The following is a 16,571-nucleotide window of genomic DNA, read 5'->3' on the forward strand; positions in this document are numbered from 1 at the left end:
CTCCCTTCCCCTCTCTCTCTCTCTCTCCCTTCCCCTCTCTCTCTCCCTTCCCTCTCTCTCTCTCCCTTCCCCTCTCTCTCTCCCTTCCCCTCTCCCTCTCTCTCTCCCTTCCTCTCTCTCTCCCTTCCCCTCTCTCTCTCCCTTCCCCTCTCTCTCTCCCTTCCCTCTCTCTCTCCCTTCCCCTCTCTCTCCCTTCCCCTCTCTCTCTCTCTCCCTTCCCCTCTCTCTCTCTCCCTTCCCCTCTCTCTCTCCCTTCCTCTCTCTCTCTCCCTTCCCCTCTCTCTCTCCCTTCCTCTCTCTCTCCCTTCCCCTCTCTCTCTCTCCCTTCCCCTCTCTCTCTCCCTTCCCTCTCTCTCTCCCTTCCCCTCTCTCTCTCCCTTCCCCCCTCTCTCTCCCTCCCCCTCTCTCTCTCCCTTCCCCTCTCTCTCTCTCCCTTCCCCTCTCTCTCTCCCTTCCCTCTCTCTCTCTCCCTTCCTCTCTCCCTTCCCCTCTCTCTCTCCCTCCCTCTCTCTCTCTCTCTCTCCTCTCTCTCTCCCTTCCCCTCTCTCTCTCCCTTCCCTCTCTCTCTCCCTTCCCCTCTCTCTCTCCCTTCCCCTCTCTCTCCCTTCCCTCTCTCTCTCCCTTCCCTCTCTCTCTCCCTTCCCCTCTCTCTCTCTCCCTTCCCCTCTCTCTCTCTCCCTTCCCCTCTCTCTCTCCCTTCCTCTCTCTCTCTCTCCCTTCCCCTCTCTCTCTCTCTCCCTTCCCCTCTCTCTCTCTCTCCCTTCCTCTCTCTCCCTTCCCCTCTCTCTCTCTCTTCCCCTCTCTCTCTCCCTTCCCCTCTCTCTCTCTCTCCCTTCCCCTCTCTCTCTCCCTTCCCCTCTCTCTCTCTCTCCCTTCCCCTCTCTCTCTCTCCCTTCCCCTCTCTCTCTCCCTTCCCTCTCTCTCTCTCCCTTCCCCTCTCTCTCTCTCTCCCTTCCCCTCTCTCTCTCTCCCTTCCCCTCTCTCTCCCTTCCCCTCTCTCTCTCTCTTCCCTCTCTCTCTCCCTTCCCCTCTCTCTCTCTCCCTCCTCCTCTCTCCCTTCCTCTCTCTCTCTCTCCCTTCCCCTCTCTCTCTCCCTCCCCTCTCTCTCTCTCCCTTCCCCTCTCTCTCTCTCCCTTCTCTCTCTCTCTCCCTTCCCTCTCTCTCTCCCTTCCTCTCTCTCTCTCCCTTCCCCTCTCTCTCTCCCTTCCTCTCTCTCTCTCCCTTCCCCTCTCTCTCTCTCCCTTCCCCTCTCTCTCTCCCTTCCCTCTCTCTCTCTCTCCCTTCCCCTCTCTCTCTCCCTTCCCCTCTCTCTCTCTCCCTTCCCCTCTCTCTCTCTCCCTTCCCCTCTCTCTCTCCCTTCCCCTCTCTCTCTCCCTTCCCCTCTCTCTCTCTCCCTTCCCCTCTCTCTCTCTCCCTTCCCCTCTCTCTCTCTCCCTTCCCCTCTCTCTCTCTCCCTTCCCCTCTCTCTCTCCCTTCCCCTCTCTCTCTCTCTCTCTTCCCCTCTCTCTCTCCCTTCCCCTCTCTCTCTCTCTCCCTTCCCCTCTCTCTCTCCCTTCCCCTCTCTCTCTCCCTTCCCTCTCTCTCTCTCTCCCTTCCCCTCTCTCTCTCTCCCTTCCCCTCTCTCTCTCCCTTCCTCTCTCTCTCTCTCCCTTCCCCCTCTCTCTCTCTCCCTTCCCTCTCTCTCTCTCTCCCTTCCCTCTCTCTCTCCCTTCCTCTCTCTCTCTCTCCCTTCCCCTCTCTCTCTCTCTCCCTTCCCTCTCTCTCTCTCCCTTCTCTCTCTCCCTTCCCTCTCTCTCTCTCCCTTCTCCTCTCTCTCTCTCCCTTCCCCTCTCTCTCTCCCTTCCCCTCTCTCTCTCTCCCTTCCCCTCTCTCTCTCCCTTCCCTCTCTCTCTCTCCCTTCCCCTCTCTCTCTCTCCCTTCCCCTCTCTCTCTCCCTTCCCCTCTCTCTCTCCCTTCCCTCTCTCTCTCTCCCTTCCCCCTCTCTCTCTCCCTCCCCCTCTCTCTCTCCCTTCCCCTCTCTCTCCCTTCCCCTCTCTCTCTCCCTTCCCCTCTCTCTCTCCCTTCCCTCTCTCTCTCTCTTCCCTCTCTCTCTCCCTTCCCTCTCTCTCTCCCTTCCCCTCTCTCTCTCCCTTCCCTCTCTCTCTCTCCCTTCCCCTCTCTCTCTCTCTCCTTCCCTCTCTCTCTCTCTCTCTCTCTCTCTCTCCCTCTCTCTCTCTCTCCCTTCCCCTCTCTCTCTCCCTTCCCCTCTCTCTCTCTCTTCCCCTCTCTCTCCCTTCCCTCTCTCCCTTCCCCTCTCTCTCTCCCTTCCCCTCTCTCTCTCCTTCCCCTCTCTCTCTCTCTCCCTTCCCCTCTCTCTCTCTCTCCCTTCCTCTCTCTCTCTCCCTTCCCCTCTCTCTCTCTCCCTTCCCCTCTCTCTCTCCCTTCCCCTCTCTCTCTCCCTTCCCCTCTCTCTCTCCCTTCCCTCTCTCTCTCCCTTCCCCTCTCTCTCTCCCTTCCCCTCTCTCTCTCCCTTCCCCTCTCTCTCTCCCTTCCCCTCTCTCTCTCCCTTCCCCCTCTCTCTCTCCCTTCCCCTCTCTCTCTCTCCCTTCCCCCTCTCTCTCTCCCTTCCCCCCTCTCTCTCTCCCTCCCCCTCTCTCTCTCTCCCTTCCCCTCTCTCTCTCTCCCTTCCCCTCTCTCTCTCTCCTTCCCCTCTCTCTCTCTCTCTCTCTCTCCCTTCTCTCTCTCTCTCCCTTCCCCTCTCTCTCTCTCCCTTCCCCTCTCTCTCTCTCCCTTCCCCTCTCTCTCTCTCCCTTCCCCTCTCTCTCTCTCCCTTCCCCTCTCTCTCTCTCCCTTCCCCTCTCTCTCTCCCTTCCTCTCTCTCTCCCTTCCCCTCTCTCTCTCTCTCCCTTCCCCTCTCTCTCTCTCCCTTCCCCTCTCTCTCTCTCCCTTCTCTCTCTCTCTCCCTTCTCCCTCTCTCTCTCCCTTCCCCTCTCTCTCTCTCTCTCCTCTCTCTCTCTCTCTCTCTCCCTTCCCCTCTCTCTCTCTCCCTTCCCCTCTCTCTCTCTCTCTCCCTTCCTCTCTCTCTCTCCCTTCCCCTCTCTCTCTCCCTTCCCCTCTCTCTCTCCCTTCCCCTCTCTCTCTCTCCCTTCCCTCTCTCTCTCCCTTCCCCTCTCTCTCTCCCTTCCCCTCTCTCTCTCCCTTCCCCCTCTCTCTCTCCCTTCCCCTCTCTCTCTCCCTTCCCCTCTCTCTCTCCCTTCCCCTCTCTCTCTCTCCCTTCCCCTCTCTCTCTCCCTTCCCCTCTCTCTCTCTCCTTCCCTCTCTCTCTCTCTCCCCTCTCTCTCTCCCTTCCCCTCTCTCTCTCTCCCTTCCCCTCTCTCTCTCTCCCTTCCTCTCTCTCTCCCTTCCCCCTCTCTCTCTCCCTTCCCCTCTCTCTCTCTCCCTTCCCTCTCTCTCTCTCCCTTCCCCTCTCTCTCTCTCCCTTCCCCTCTCTCTCTCCCTTCCCTCCTCTCTCTCTCTCCCTTCCCCTCTCTCTCTCCCTTCCCCTCTCTCTCCCTTCCCCTCTCTCTCTCTCCCTTCCCCTCTCTCTCTCCCTTCCCCTCTCTCTCCCCTTCCCCTCTCTGTCTCTCCCTTCCCCTCTCTCTCTCTCCCTTCCCCTCTCTCTCTCCCTCCCTTCCCCCCTCTCTCTCTCCCTTCCCCTCTCTCTCTCTCCCTTCCTCTCTCTCTCTCCCTTCCCCTCCCTCTCTCTCTCTCTCCCTTCCCCTCTCTCTCTCTCCCTTCCCCTCTCTCTCTCCCTTCCCCTCTCTCTCTCCCTTCCCCTCTCTCTCTCTCCCCTCCTCTCTCTCCCTTCCCTCTCTCTCCCTTCCCTCTCTCTCCCTTCCCCTCTCTGTCTCTCCCTTCCCTCTCTCTCTCCCTTCCCCTCTCTCTCTCTCCCTTCCCTCTCTCTCTCCCTTCCCTCTCTCTCTCCCTTCCCCTCTCTCTCTCCCTTCCCCTCTCTCTCTCCCTTCCCTCTCTCTCTCCCTTCCCTCTCTCTCTCTCCCTTCCCCTCTCTCTCTCTCTCCCTTCCCCTCTCTCTCTCCCTTCCCCTCTCTCTCTCTCCCTTCCCCTCTCTCTCTCCCTTCCCCCTCTCTCTCCCTTCCCCTCTCTCTCTCCCTTCCCCTCTCTCTCTCTCCCTTCCTCTCTCTCTCTCTCCCTTCCCCCTCTCTCTCTCCCTTCCCCTCTCTCTCTCTCCCTTCCCCCCTCTCTCTCTCCCTTCCCCTCTCTCTCTCTCTCCCTTCCCCTCTCTCTCTCCCTTCCCCTCTCTCTCTCCCTTCCCCTCTCTCTCTCTCCCTTCCTCTCTCTCTCTCCCTTCCCCTCTCTCTCTCCCTTCCCCTCTCTCTCTCCCTTCCCCCCTCTCTCTCTCCCTTCCCCCCTCTCTCTCCCTTCCCCTCTCTCTCTCTCCCTTCCCCTCTCTCTCTCCCTTCCCCTCTCTCTCTCTCCCTTCCCCTCTCTCTCTCTCCCTTCCCCTCTCTCTCTCTCCCTTCCCCTCTCTCTCTCCCTTCCCCTCTCTCTCTCTCCCTTCCCCTCTCTCTCTCCCTTCCCCTCTCTCTCTCTCCCTTCCCCTCTCTCTCTCTCCCTTCCCCTCTCTCTCTCCCTTCCCCTCTCTCTCTCCCTTCCCTCTCTCTCTCTCCCCTCCTCTCTCTCTCTCCCTTCCCCTCTCTCTCTCTCCCTTCCTCTCTCTCTCTCCCTTCCCTCTCTCTCTCCCTTCCCTCTCTCTCTCCCTTCCCCCTCTCTCTCTCCCTTCCCCCTCTCTCTCCCTTCCCCTCTCTCTCTCTCCCTTCCCCTCTCTCTCTCCCTTCCCCTCTCTCTCTCTCCCTTCCCCTCTCTCTCTCCCTTCCCCTCTCTCTCTCTCCCTTCCCGCCTCTCTCTCTCCCTCCCTTCCCCCCTCTCTCTCTCCCTTCCCCCCCCCCTTCCCCTTCCTCTCTCTCTCTCCCTTCCTCTCTCTCTCTCCCTTCCCCCCTCTCTCTCTCCCTTCCCCTCTCTCTCTCTCCCTTCCCCTCTCTCTCTCTCCCTTCCCCCTCTCTCTCTCCCTTCCCCCTCTCTCTCTCTCCCTTCCCCTCTCTCTCTCTCCCTTCCCCTCTCTCTCTCTCTCCCTTCCCGCCTCTCTCTCTCCCTCCCTTCCCCTCTCTCTCCCTTCCCCCCCCCCCTCCCTTCCCCTCTCTGTCTCTGTGTCTCTATGTCTCTCCCTTTCTCCCATTATTTCTCTGTTGTCTCTTTCTTTCTCTGCCTCTGTCTGTCCCCGTGCATTAGTCCATTGTCACTCTGCTGATAAACACGTACCCAAGACCGGGTAATTTATAAACAAAAGGGGGTTCCTGGACTCACAGTTCCACGTGCCTGGGGAGGCCTCACGATCACGGCAGAAGGTGAAGGAGGAGCAAAGGCATGTCTTACACGTCAGCGGGCAACACAGAATGAGAGAGCCGCCGGGCGCGATGGCTCACACCTGTAATCACAGCACCTTGGGAGGACGAGGTGGGCGGACCACGAGGTCAGGAGTTCAAGACCAGCCTGGCCCACATGGTGGAACCCAGCTCTACTAAAAATACAAAAAATTACCCAGACGTGGTGGTGGCGGGCGCCTGTAATCTCAGCTACTCGGGAGGCTGAGGCAGGAGAATCGCTTGAACCCGGGAGGCGGAGGTTGCAGCGAGCTGAGATCGCGCCATTGCACCCCAGCCTGGGCGACACAGCGAGACTCTGTCTCGAGGAAAAAACAAAAAAAAATGAGAGCCGAGAGAAACGTTTCCCTTATTAAACCATCAGATCTCGTGAGACTTATTCACTACCCCGAGAACAGTGGGGTGGGAAGCTGCCCCCATGATTCAGTTATGTCCTACCCAGTCCCTCTAACAACACATATGAGTTATAAGGGCTACAATTCAAGATGAGATTTGGGTGGGGACACAGCCAAACTACATCACCCACTCTCTCTGTCTCTTTGTCTCTCTATGTCTCTCTGTTTCTGTTTTTCTCTGTCTCTGTTTTTCTCTTTTCCTCTCTCTGTCTCTTTGTATCTGTCTCTCTCTGTCTCTCCGTTTCTATCTCTGTCTCTCTCTGTCTATGTCTCTGTTTCTGTTTTTCTCTGTTTTTCTTTCTCTCTGTCTCCCCTCTCTCTGTCTCTTTGTATCTCTGTCTGTCTCTGTCTCTCCCTGTTTCTGTCTGTCTCTGTCCATCACCCACTCTCTCTGTCTCCGTTTCTGTTTTTCTCTCTGTCTCTGTTTTTCTCTTTCCATCTCTGTCTCCCCTCTCTGTGTCTCTTTGTATCTCTGTCTCTCCCTGTCTGTTTGTATCTCTGTCTGTCCTCCTGTATTACTCCATTTTCATGGACTAATGAGGATCCTTACTGCCTCTCCCAGCTCCTGGGGACTCTGGGGTCCCTGGGCTTGTGGCCATATCACTCCACTCTCTGCCTCCGTCTCCACATGGCCTTCTCCTCTGCATCTGTGTCTCCTCTTCTTTTAATTAATTAATTAATTAATTAATTAATTTTTTGAGATGGAGTCTCGCTCCGTCACCCAGGCTGGAGTGCAGTGGTGCAATCTCAGCTCACTGCAACCTCCGCCTCCCGGGTTCAAGCGACTCTCCTGCCTCAGCCTCCTGAGTAGCTGGGATTACAAGCGCCTGCCACCACACCCAGCTAATTTTTGCATTTTTAGTAAAGACGGGATTTCACCTTGTTGGTCAGGCTGACCTCGAACTCCCGACCTCAGGTGATGTGCCCGCCTCAGCCTCCCAAAGTGCTGGGATTACAGGCGTGAGCCCCCACACCCGGCCATGTCTCCTCTGCTTTTAAGGATATTGGTCATTGCATTTAGGGTCCACCCTGATCCAAAATGACATCATCTCAATCTACATCTTAATGACATCTGCCATGAAGAGCTATTTCATCATAAGACCCCACTGTAAGGTGCTGGGGGCTACGACTGTAACACATGAATTTTGGGGAATCACAATGCAGCCTCATTCTTTTGTACCCGTCAAATATGAATGGTCTTTTCTTCTACTTTTTTTTTTGGTTTTTAATTTCAGACAGGCTCTCACTCTGTCACCCACCTCCTGGGCTCAAGGGATCCTCCTGCCTCAGCGTCCGAGTACCTGAAACCACAGGCGTTTGCCACCATGTCGACTCATTTAAAAAAAAATTTGGCTGGGCTTGGTGGCTCACAGTGGTAATCCCAGCACTTTGGGAGGCCGAAGCGGGCGGATCATGAGGTCAGGAAATCAAGACCATCCTGGCTAACATGGTGAAACCCCGTCTCTACTAAAAATACAAAATTAGCCGGGCGTGGTGGTGCACGCCTGTAATCCCAGCTACTCGGGAGGCTGAGGCAGGAGAATCGCTTGAATCTGGGAGGCGGAGGTTGTGGTGAGCCAAGTTCGTGCCGCTGCACTCCAGCCTGGGCAACAAGAGCAAAACTCTGTCTCAAAACAAAGCAAACTTTTTTCTAGAGATGGGGTCTTGCTTTGTTGCCCAGGCTGGTCTCAAACTCCTAAGCTCAAGGTATCCTCCCACCTCAGCCTCCCTAGTAGCTGGGACCAAAGGTGTGTGTCACCACGTCTGGTAATTTTTCCTTTTTTTTTTTATTTGGTAAAGATGGGGTCTTGCTATGTTGCCCAGACTGGTGTCAAACTCCTGGGCTTAAGCAGTTCTCCCACCTCAGCCTCCAAAAGTGCTGTGGTGAGAGGCATGAACCATAGGCGCCCAGCCCCTTTTCTTCTTTTATTATTTTATTTATTTATTTATTTAGAGACAGAGTCTCACTCTGTCGCCCAGGCTGCAGTGCAGTGGCACGATCTCACCTCACTGCAACCTCCACCTCTCAGGTTTAAGCGATTCTCCTGCCTCAGCCTCCCGAGTAGCTGGGATTGCAGGTACCCGCCACCACGCCCGGCTAATTTTTCTATTTTTAGTAGAGACAGGGTTTCACCATGTTGGCCAGGCTGGTCTCGAACTCCTGACCTCAGGTGATCCACCTGCCTCGGCCTCCCAAAGTGCTGAGGTGAGAGGCATAAGCCACCACACCTGGCCCCTCTTTCCTTCTTTATTTTCTTTTAAACCACAGGTCAGAGACAGAACCTCCTTCCAGCTGCTCAATCCTGGAACGTACACAGTGCAAATAAGAGCCCGCGAAACAGTGTATGAATTCTTGAGCGCCTGGAGCACCCCCCAGCGCTTCGGTGAGTGGGGTGAGCGGGGTGCGCCATCCTGGGTCATGGGAACACAGGCCACCCCCCTTGCCCGCCTGCCTACGGGTCACCAGCTCTTCATTGTTTCTTGGTGTTCTGCCTGCAAAGGAGAGGAGATTCACTCCCCCAGTTTCTGTGATCCCCAAAAGGACCCTGAACCTGATGGTGACCTCACGCCTTGCTCTTAGGAGAGGAAACGTGGAGGGGAAACAAGGTCGTCCCACTGACAGACACCCCCTGTGCCTTGTAATAAAGACCGAGGCGGGCGGATCACAAGATCAGAAAATCGAGAGCATCCTGGCTAACACGGTGAAATCCCGTCTCTACAAAAAATGTAAAAAATTAGCCAGGCGTGGTGGCGGGCGCCTGTAGTCCCAGCTACTCGGGAGGCTGAGGCAGGAGAATGGTGTGAACCCAGGAGGCGGAGCTTGCATTGAGCCAAGATCGTGCCACTGCACTCCAGCCTGGGCGACAGAGCGAGACTCCATCTCAACAACAAAACAAAAGGATCGCCTCAGAGTAGAACTTCTGGCTGGGCACAGTGGCTCACGCCTGTCATCCCAGCACTTTGGGAGGCTGAGGTGGGTAGATCACCTGAGGTCACGAGTTCAAGACCAGGCTGACCAACATGGAGAAACCCTGTCTCTACTAAAAATACAAAAATCAGGTCGGGTGCTGTGGCTTATGCCTGTTACCCCAGCTACCATGGAGGCTGAGGCAGGAGAATCGCTTGAATTGTATTCCCTCAAAATTTGTGTGTTGAAGCTTTGATCTCCCAGGACCTCCGAATGTGACTGTGTTTGGAGTTGGGGTCTTTAAAGAGGCGATTAAGGTAAAATGAGGTCAGTAGGGTGGGCCCTAACCTAACAGGACTGGGGTCCTCATAAGAAGAGGAGAGGAAGACACAGACACACACGGAGGGACGACCCTGTGAGCACACAGGGAGAAGACGGCGTCTCCAAGCCCAGGAGAGAGGCCTCAGGAGGAGCCAGCCCTGCCCACACCTGGATCTCAGACTTCCAGACTCCAGGACTGTGGGAGATTCAGTGTCTGTTGTTTCTAAGCCACCCAGTCTATGGTATTCTGTGATAGCAGCCTGAGATGGCCTAAGACACCTCAGAAGAGATGAGGACACAGACACACACGGAGGGACGACCCTGTGAGGACACAGGGAGAAGACGGCATCTCCAAGCCCAGGAGAGGGGCCTCAGGAGGAACCAGCCCTGCCCACACCTGGATCTCAGACTTCCAGCCTCCAAGACGGTGGGAGATTCAGTGTCTGTTGTTTCTAAGCCACCCAGTCTATGGTATTCTGTGATAGCAGCCTGAGATGGCCTAAGGCACCTCAGAAGAGATGAGGACACAGACACACATGGAGGGACGACCCTGCGAGGACACAGGGAGAAGACGGCGTCTCCAAGCCCAGGAGAGGGGCCTCAGGAGGAACCAGCCCTGCCCACACCTGGATCTCAGACTTCCAGCCTCCAGGACTGTGGGAGAATCAATTCCTTTTTTCTTTCTTTTTTTTTCTTTTTCTTTTTCTGAGACGGAGTCTCACTCTGTCGCCAGGCTGGAGTGCAGTGGTGCGATCTCGGCTCACTGCAACCTCCACCTCCCGGGTTCACACCATTCTCCTGCCTCAGCCTCCCGAGTAGCTGGGATGACAGGTGCCCGCCACTGTGCCCGGCTAATGTTTGTATTTTTATTACAGACGGGGTTTCACCATGTTGGCCAGGCTGGTCTCATACTCCCGACCTCAGGTGATCCGCCCGCCTTGGCCTCCCAAAGTGCTGGGATTATAGGCGTGAGCCACCGCGCCCGGCCAAATTCCTTTTTTCTGAAGCCACCAGGCTGTGGGACTTTTTTATGGCAGTCCCAGCAAACAGATCCACCCTCGTTCCAAATAAGGTTATCGTCATAGGTTCTGGGGGTGAGGTCATAGATGTATCCTTGTTTTTTGTTTTTTGTTTTTTGTTTTGGAGACAGAGTCTGTCTCTATTGCCCAGGCTGGAGGGCAGTGGCGTGATCACGGCTCACTGCAGCTTCAACCTCCTGGGCTCAAGCAATCCTCTCGGGAGGCTAAGATAGGAGAATCGTTTGAACCCGGGAGGCAGAGGTTGCAGTGAGCTGAGATTGCACCACAGCACTCCAGAGCAAGACTCTGTCTCAAAAAAAGAAAAGAAAAGAAATAGGCCGGGCACGGTGGCTCATGCCTGTCATCCCAGCACTTTGGGAGGCCGAGGCGGGTGGATCACTTGAGGTCAGGAGTTCAAGACCAGCCTGGCCAAGATGGTGAAACCCCATCTCTATTAGAAATACAAAAATTAGCCAGGCGTGGTGGCGGGTGCCTGTCGTCCCAGCTACTCGGGAGGCAGAGGCAGGAGAATCTCTTGAACCCGGGAGGTGGAGGTTGCAGTGAGCTGAGATCACGCCACTGCATTGCAGCCTGGCCACCAGAGCAAGACTCTGTCTCAAAAAAAAAAAAAAAAAAAAAAAAGAAAAGGAAAAAATTAATGTACACACACACACACGCATGCACACACACACAAATTCCATGATAAATACAAAATCAAGTTCAAAGCAAGCACACCAGTGCTACCTCTGCTGCCCCTCCACGCTGCCCACACCCAAAGCACCTGCCGGCCTGCTAGGCACAGTGGAAGTCCCTGGCGCTCCCCGTGTCCCGAGCACCAGGCAGACAGGGATCCCTGGTGGTCTTTCAGCTCCCTTAGGGTTCCAGGCTGGGGCTGGGAGGTCCGGACGTCGCTCCGGGTCCCGGTACTCAGGTGGCCCGCAGGTGGCCACTGTCCCTATGCAGGTGGCACTACCGTGGTGTGCCCCCTGGAGGCCACCCCATGTGGCAGCCGCGTCTCTGCTTCCCAGGGCCCCGGGGAGAGCTTACAGTCCCTGGTCCCCCCAGGACGGCCCCTGGTCTGTGATCCTCTCGTCCTTTCCCCCCAGAGTGCGACCAGGAGGAGGGCGCAAACACGCGTGCCTGGCGGACGTCGCTGCTGATCGCGCTGGGGACGCTGCTGGCCCTGGTGTGTATCTTCCTGATCTGCAGAAGGTGAGCCCTCGAGGGCATCCGCAGGCATCGTTTGTTTCCAGTGTGACCCTGAAAGTTATTCACAGAACTATCCTGAGAATTATTATTATTATTTTTGCGACGGAGTCTCGCTCTTGGGGCCCAGGCTGGAGTGCAGTGGCGTGATCTCGGCTCACTGCAGCCTCTGCCTCCTGGGTTCAGGTGATCCTCCTGCCTCAGCCTCCCAAGTAGCTGGGATTACAGGCACCCAGCAACACACCCAGCTAATTTTTGTATTTTTAGCAGAGACGGGGTTTTGCCCTGTTGGCCAGGCTGGTCTCGAACTCCTGACCTCAGCTGATCCACCTGCCTCAGCCTCCCAAAGTGCTGGGATTATAGGCGTAAACCACCTCGCCTGGCCCATATTATCATTATTGTTATGATTATTATTATTTTTTGAGTCTTGCTCTGTCACCCAGGCTAGAGTGCAGTGGCACGATCTTGGCTCACCGCAGCCTCCACCTCCCAGGTTCAAGCAATTCTCCTGCCTCAGCCTCCCGAGTAGCTGGGATTACAGGTGTGCAACACTGCCCCCAGCTAATTCTTGTATTTTTAGTAGAGACGGGGTTTCACCATGTTGGCCACACTGGTCTTGAACTCTTGGCCTCAAGTGATCCCCCTGCCTCGGCCTCCCAAAGTGCTGAGATTACAGACGTGAGCCACCGCACCTGGGCCCTTGATAATTATTCACAAAAGACCAGGGACCAAGTCCTCTCTGCTAGCTGCAGTCCTCCCCTGCCCTGCCCAGCGGGCCTGATATAGTCAGAGGGCGGAAGGCCATGCTTTCTGGTCGGGAAGGGGCCTGGGCTAACGTCAAAGCTGTCTACTTGATGGGCCAGGATCTGTCATGCAGACCAACTCTGGTTTTCAGTCACCAGCTGGGTCACCCCAGGTTCTGTCTCCTTTTTTTTTTTTTTTTTTTGAGAAGCAGTTTCACTTTTGTTGCCCAGGCTGGAGTGCAGTAGCGCCATCTCAGCTCACTGCAACTTCCACCTCCTGGGTTCAAGTGATTCTCCTGCCTCAGCCTCCTGAGTAGCTGGGATTACAGGCACCTGCCACAACGCCAGGCTAATTTTGTATTTTTAAAAGAGATGGGGTTTCTACATGTTGGTCAGGCTGGTCTCGAACTCCTGAACTCATGTGATCCACTCGCCTTGGCCTCTCAAAGTGCTGGGATTACAGGCTTGTGCCACCATGCCTGGATAATTTTCTATTTTTAGTAGAGACAGAGTTTCTCCATGTTGGTCAGGCTGGTCTTGAACTCCTGACCTCAGTTGATCTGCCCTCCTCGGCCTCCCAAAGTGCTGGGATTACAGGCCTGAGCCACCATGACCAGCCAGGCCCTGTTTCCTTCCTGCTGGGCATCAGAGGTTCAAATGGGTGCCATGGTGACTTCTGTCTCCTGGGGGAAGGGGGAAGGGGGAAGGGGAAGGGGGAGGGGAAGGAGAAAAGGGGGGAGGGGGGAGGGGGGAAGGGGAAAAGGGGGGAGGGGGGAGGGGGAAGGGGAAAAGGGGGGAGGGGGGAGGGGGAAGGGGAAAAGGGGGGAGGGGGGAGGGGGAAGGGGAAAAGGGGAGGGGTGGGGGAAGGGGAAAAGGGGGGTGGAAGGGGAAAAGGGGGGTGGAAGGGGAAAAGGGGGAGGGGGAGGGGGAAGGGGAAAAGGGGAGGGGGAAGGGGAGGGGGAGGGGGAAGGGGGAGGGGGGAGGGGAAGGGGAAAAGGGGAGGGGGAAGGGGAGGAGGGGGGAGGGGAGAAGGAGAGAGAAGGGGGGAGAAGAGGGGAGGGGGAGGATGGGGGAGGAGGAGAGGGGAGGGGGAGGAGGAGAGGGGAGGGGGAGGAGGGGGGACAGGGAAGGGGGAGGAGGAGGGGAGGATGAGGAGTGGGGAGGGGGAGGAGGGGGGAGGGGAGGAGGAGAGGGGAGGGGGAAGGAGGGAGAAAGAGGGGGGAGGGGGAGAGGGAGAGGGAGGGGGAGGAAGAGGGGGAGGAGGCCCTTGCTGCAAGCTGTCTCAGGTCGTAAACTCAGTGACCTGAGGCACCAAGGGTCTGTCTTTGCAGCTGCACCCCTGGGTGGCTCCGGTACCAGCGCCCTGCTCCTTATTAGACACCAACGCCTGCCTACGATGATTGTCGGCGGCGTGTCAGGGCCTCGGGGGCCGGGAAAAGAGAGACCCCTCCAGTCGGTGACTTAAGTCTTTTGCTCTATCCTGGCACCTCCTGTCCTGGCCTGTCCTGGACACGCTGTGTCCCGGATGATGAGCTGGTCGGTGCTGTGTTCAGAGCTGGGCCATTTCTCTTTCCTCCGAGGTATCTGGTGATGCAGAGACTCTTTCCCCGCATCCCTCACGTGAAAGACCCCATCGGTGACAGCTTCCAAGACGACAAGCTGGTATGTTGTTTTTTTCTGCCGTGGGACGGGTCTGGGGGCGTGGTGGCCACTTTGGGAGGCCCAGGCGGGCGGATCGCTTGAGGCCAGGAACTCGAGACCAGCCTGGCCAACATGGAGAAACTCCGTCTCTACTAAAAATACAAAATTAGCCGGGCGTGGTGGCAGGCGCCTGTAATCCCAGCTACTCGGGAGGCTGAGGGAGGAGAATCGCTTGAACCCGGGAGGTGGAGGCTGCAGTGAGCTACAATCGAGCCACGGCACTGTGCCTGGGCGACAAGAGTGAGATGGCCTGGACTAGGAGGCTGGACACCTGTCTGCTGGTGCTGGTGGGCGGCTGGGAAAAGCTGCAGGATGAAGGGAGTGGGGGGACACTGGGTTCCAACCCCACCGTGATCACGGGCCGTCTCCGTGCCCTGCACACCAGGGCAGAGCAGATTTTTTTTTTTAGATGGAGTTTTGCTCTTGTTGCCCAGGCTGGAGTGCAATGCTGCAATCTCGGCTCACTGCAACCTCCACCTTCCCGGTTCAAGGTTCAAGTGATTCTCCTGCCTCAGCCTCCCAAGTAGCTGGGATTACAGGCATGCACCAACACGCCCAGCTAATTTTGTATTTTTAGTACAGATGGGGTTTCACCATGTTGGCCAGGATGGTCTGGATCTCCTGACCTCGTGGTCTGCTCGCCTCGGCCTCCCAAAGTGCCAGGATGACAGGCGTGACCCACCGCGCCCGACCCAAAGTGCTGGGATTACAGGTGTGAGCCACCACGCCTGGCCCGCAGAGCATATCTGAGATGGGACAGGCCCCCGCGGATCAGGACGTGGGCTCTGTTACCTGGGGGTGACCGACTCACCCTGCCTCCTCCTCTCGTCTCTGCAGGTGGTCTGGGAGGCGGGCAAAGCCGGCCTGGAGGAGTGTCTGGTGACTGAAGTACAGGTCGTGCAGAAAACTTGAGACTGGGGTTCAGGGCCTGTGGGGGGCTGCCTCAATCTCCCTGGCCGGGCCAGGCGCCCGCACAGACTGGCTGCTGGACCTGTGCACACAGCCCAGGAATGGACGTTCCTAATGGGTGCTGGGCATGGCAGATGCCTGTGTAATTTAGTCCGAAGCTGCCAGGAAGAGGAAAGAACAGAACTTTGTGTGTTTATTTCATGATAAAGTGATTTTTTTTTTACCCACTCACTGGCCCCCGTCTCTGGATTCAGCCCCGTTCCTCCAACATTACTAGAGAGACCGTTTCCACGGTTTTTTTTATTGGAGATAGAGTCTCGCTCTGTCACCCAGCCTGGAGTGCAGTGATGCAATCTCAGCTCACTGCAACCTCCGCCTCCCGGGTTCAAGCAATTCTCCTGCCTCAGCCTCCGGAGTAGCTGGGATTACAGGCACATGCCACCATACCTGGCCAATTTTTGTATTTTTAGCAGAGATGGGGTTTCACCATGTTGGCCAGGCTGGTCTTGAACTCCTGACTTCAGGTGATCTGCCTGCCTCGTCCTCTCAAAAGTGCTGGGATTACAGGCGTGAGCCACCGCGCCCAGCTTCCAGTGTTTTATAACTAGCTCCTCCAGGACTTCTGAGAAACACATCAACTTTGCTGCTTTCCGAGAGTGCCAGATGCCCGGCCTGGCCTGCCTGTCCTCTCCGGCCCCCGGCTGTACACATGACGCTGGCTGCATGGATTTTTTTTTTTTTTTTTTTTTGACATGGAGTCTCCCTGTCACCCAGGGTGGAGTGAAATGGAGCCATCTCAGCTCACTGCAACCTCCACCTCCAGGGTTCAAGCAATTCTCCTGCCTTAGCCTCCTGGGTAGCTGGGACTACATGCACCTGCCACCACACTCGGCTAATTTTTGTATTTTTAGTAGAGACGGGGTTTCATCATGTTAGCCAGGCTGGTCTCAATCTCTTGACCTCGTGATCTGCCCACCTCCGCCTCCCAAAGTGCTGGGATTACAGGCGGGAGCCACCGCACCCGGCCTGTCTCTTTCTAAGCCACCTTACAGGGCTCATGTAGCCAGGTAGACTCTGATGTCCCTGAACATGCTGTATCCACACACCTTTTTACCCACAGACGTGAGGAGCTGCCCACATCCGGCGGGGGCTCTGGGATCTGCCCTGGCAAGTCCAGTCACGCTCACACTCCGAGGCCAGCCTGGCTCTTTTCTCCCCATCCTGGCCTGACCTCTGTGTCCCCGCCCTCATTCCCCAGAGTTGGATGGATGCTGGCTTGACTTCTGACCCCCTCCCCCGGCCCTGTCTCCCCATTGGGGTCTTCCCGACTAGGCCTCTGCTGGGTGTGAGGGCCAAACCGAAAACAGGGGTACTTGGAGCTGCAGGAAAGGAGGTGAAAGGAGGTATCAGCGTCGCCTGTGTGTGGTGGGGGAGGCCAGGCAGCCTGGCGCAGGAAAGCAGGGAGAAGGAATCCAGGCAGCAGGTAGGCTGGCAAGGAGAGAGCCCGCCAGCCCACCTCCAGCCCCTGGGGACAGTCCCAACATCTGCGGGTTGAACCGATAAATCCACAGGAAGGACCTATGAATTTTTTGTTTTTTTTTTTCTTAGAGTCTTGCTCTGTCACCCAGGCTGGAGTGCAATGGCGTGATCTCAGCTCACAGCAACCTCCACCACCCAAGTTCAAGTGATTCTCCTGTCTCAGCCTCCTGAGTAGCTGGGATTACAGGCGTGCACCACCACGCCCGGCTAATTTTTTGTATTTTTAGTAAAGACGGGGTTTCTCCATGTTGGCCAGGCTGGTCTCAAACTCCCGACGTCAGGTGATCCACCCACCTCAGCCTCCCAAAGTGCTGGGATTCCAGGCGTGAGTCACCGTGCCTGGCCCTTTTTTTTTTTGGAGACAGTCTTGCTCTGTCACCCAGGCTGGAGTGCAGTGGCACCATCTCAGCTCA

General features: G+C 56.5%; 1 protein-coding gene across 1 annotated transcript in view; it reads left to right on the forward strand.

The window, feature by feature from the left end:
• The window catches only part of IL3RA (interleukin 3 receptor subunit alpha), a 38,680-nt gene extending 23,841 nt beyond the window's left edge, over positions 1-14,839 (forward strand). The window contains exons 8-11 of the mRNA XM_054545526.2: positions 8,082-8,196; positions 11,167-11,272; positions 13,590-13,671; positions 14,548-14,839. Coding sequence (XP_054401501.1) covers positions 8,082-8,196; positions 11,167-11,272; positions 13,590-13,671; positions 14,548-14,622 — 378 coding nt within the window. The 3' untranslated portion in view covers positions 14,623-14,839. The remainder of the gene's footprint in view (positions 1-8,081; positions 8,197-11,166; positions 11,273-13,589; positions 13,672-14,547) is intronic.
• Positions 14,840-16,571: the final 1,732 nt, after the last annotated feature.

Source organism: Pongo abelii, chromosome Y (assembly GCF_028885655.2).
Source record: "Pongo abelii isolate AG06213 chromosome Y, NHGRI_mPonAbe1-v2.0_pri, whole genome shotgun sequence".
NCBI lineage: Eukaryota > Metazoa > Chordata > Mammalia > Primates > Hominidae > Pongo > Pongo abelii.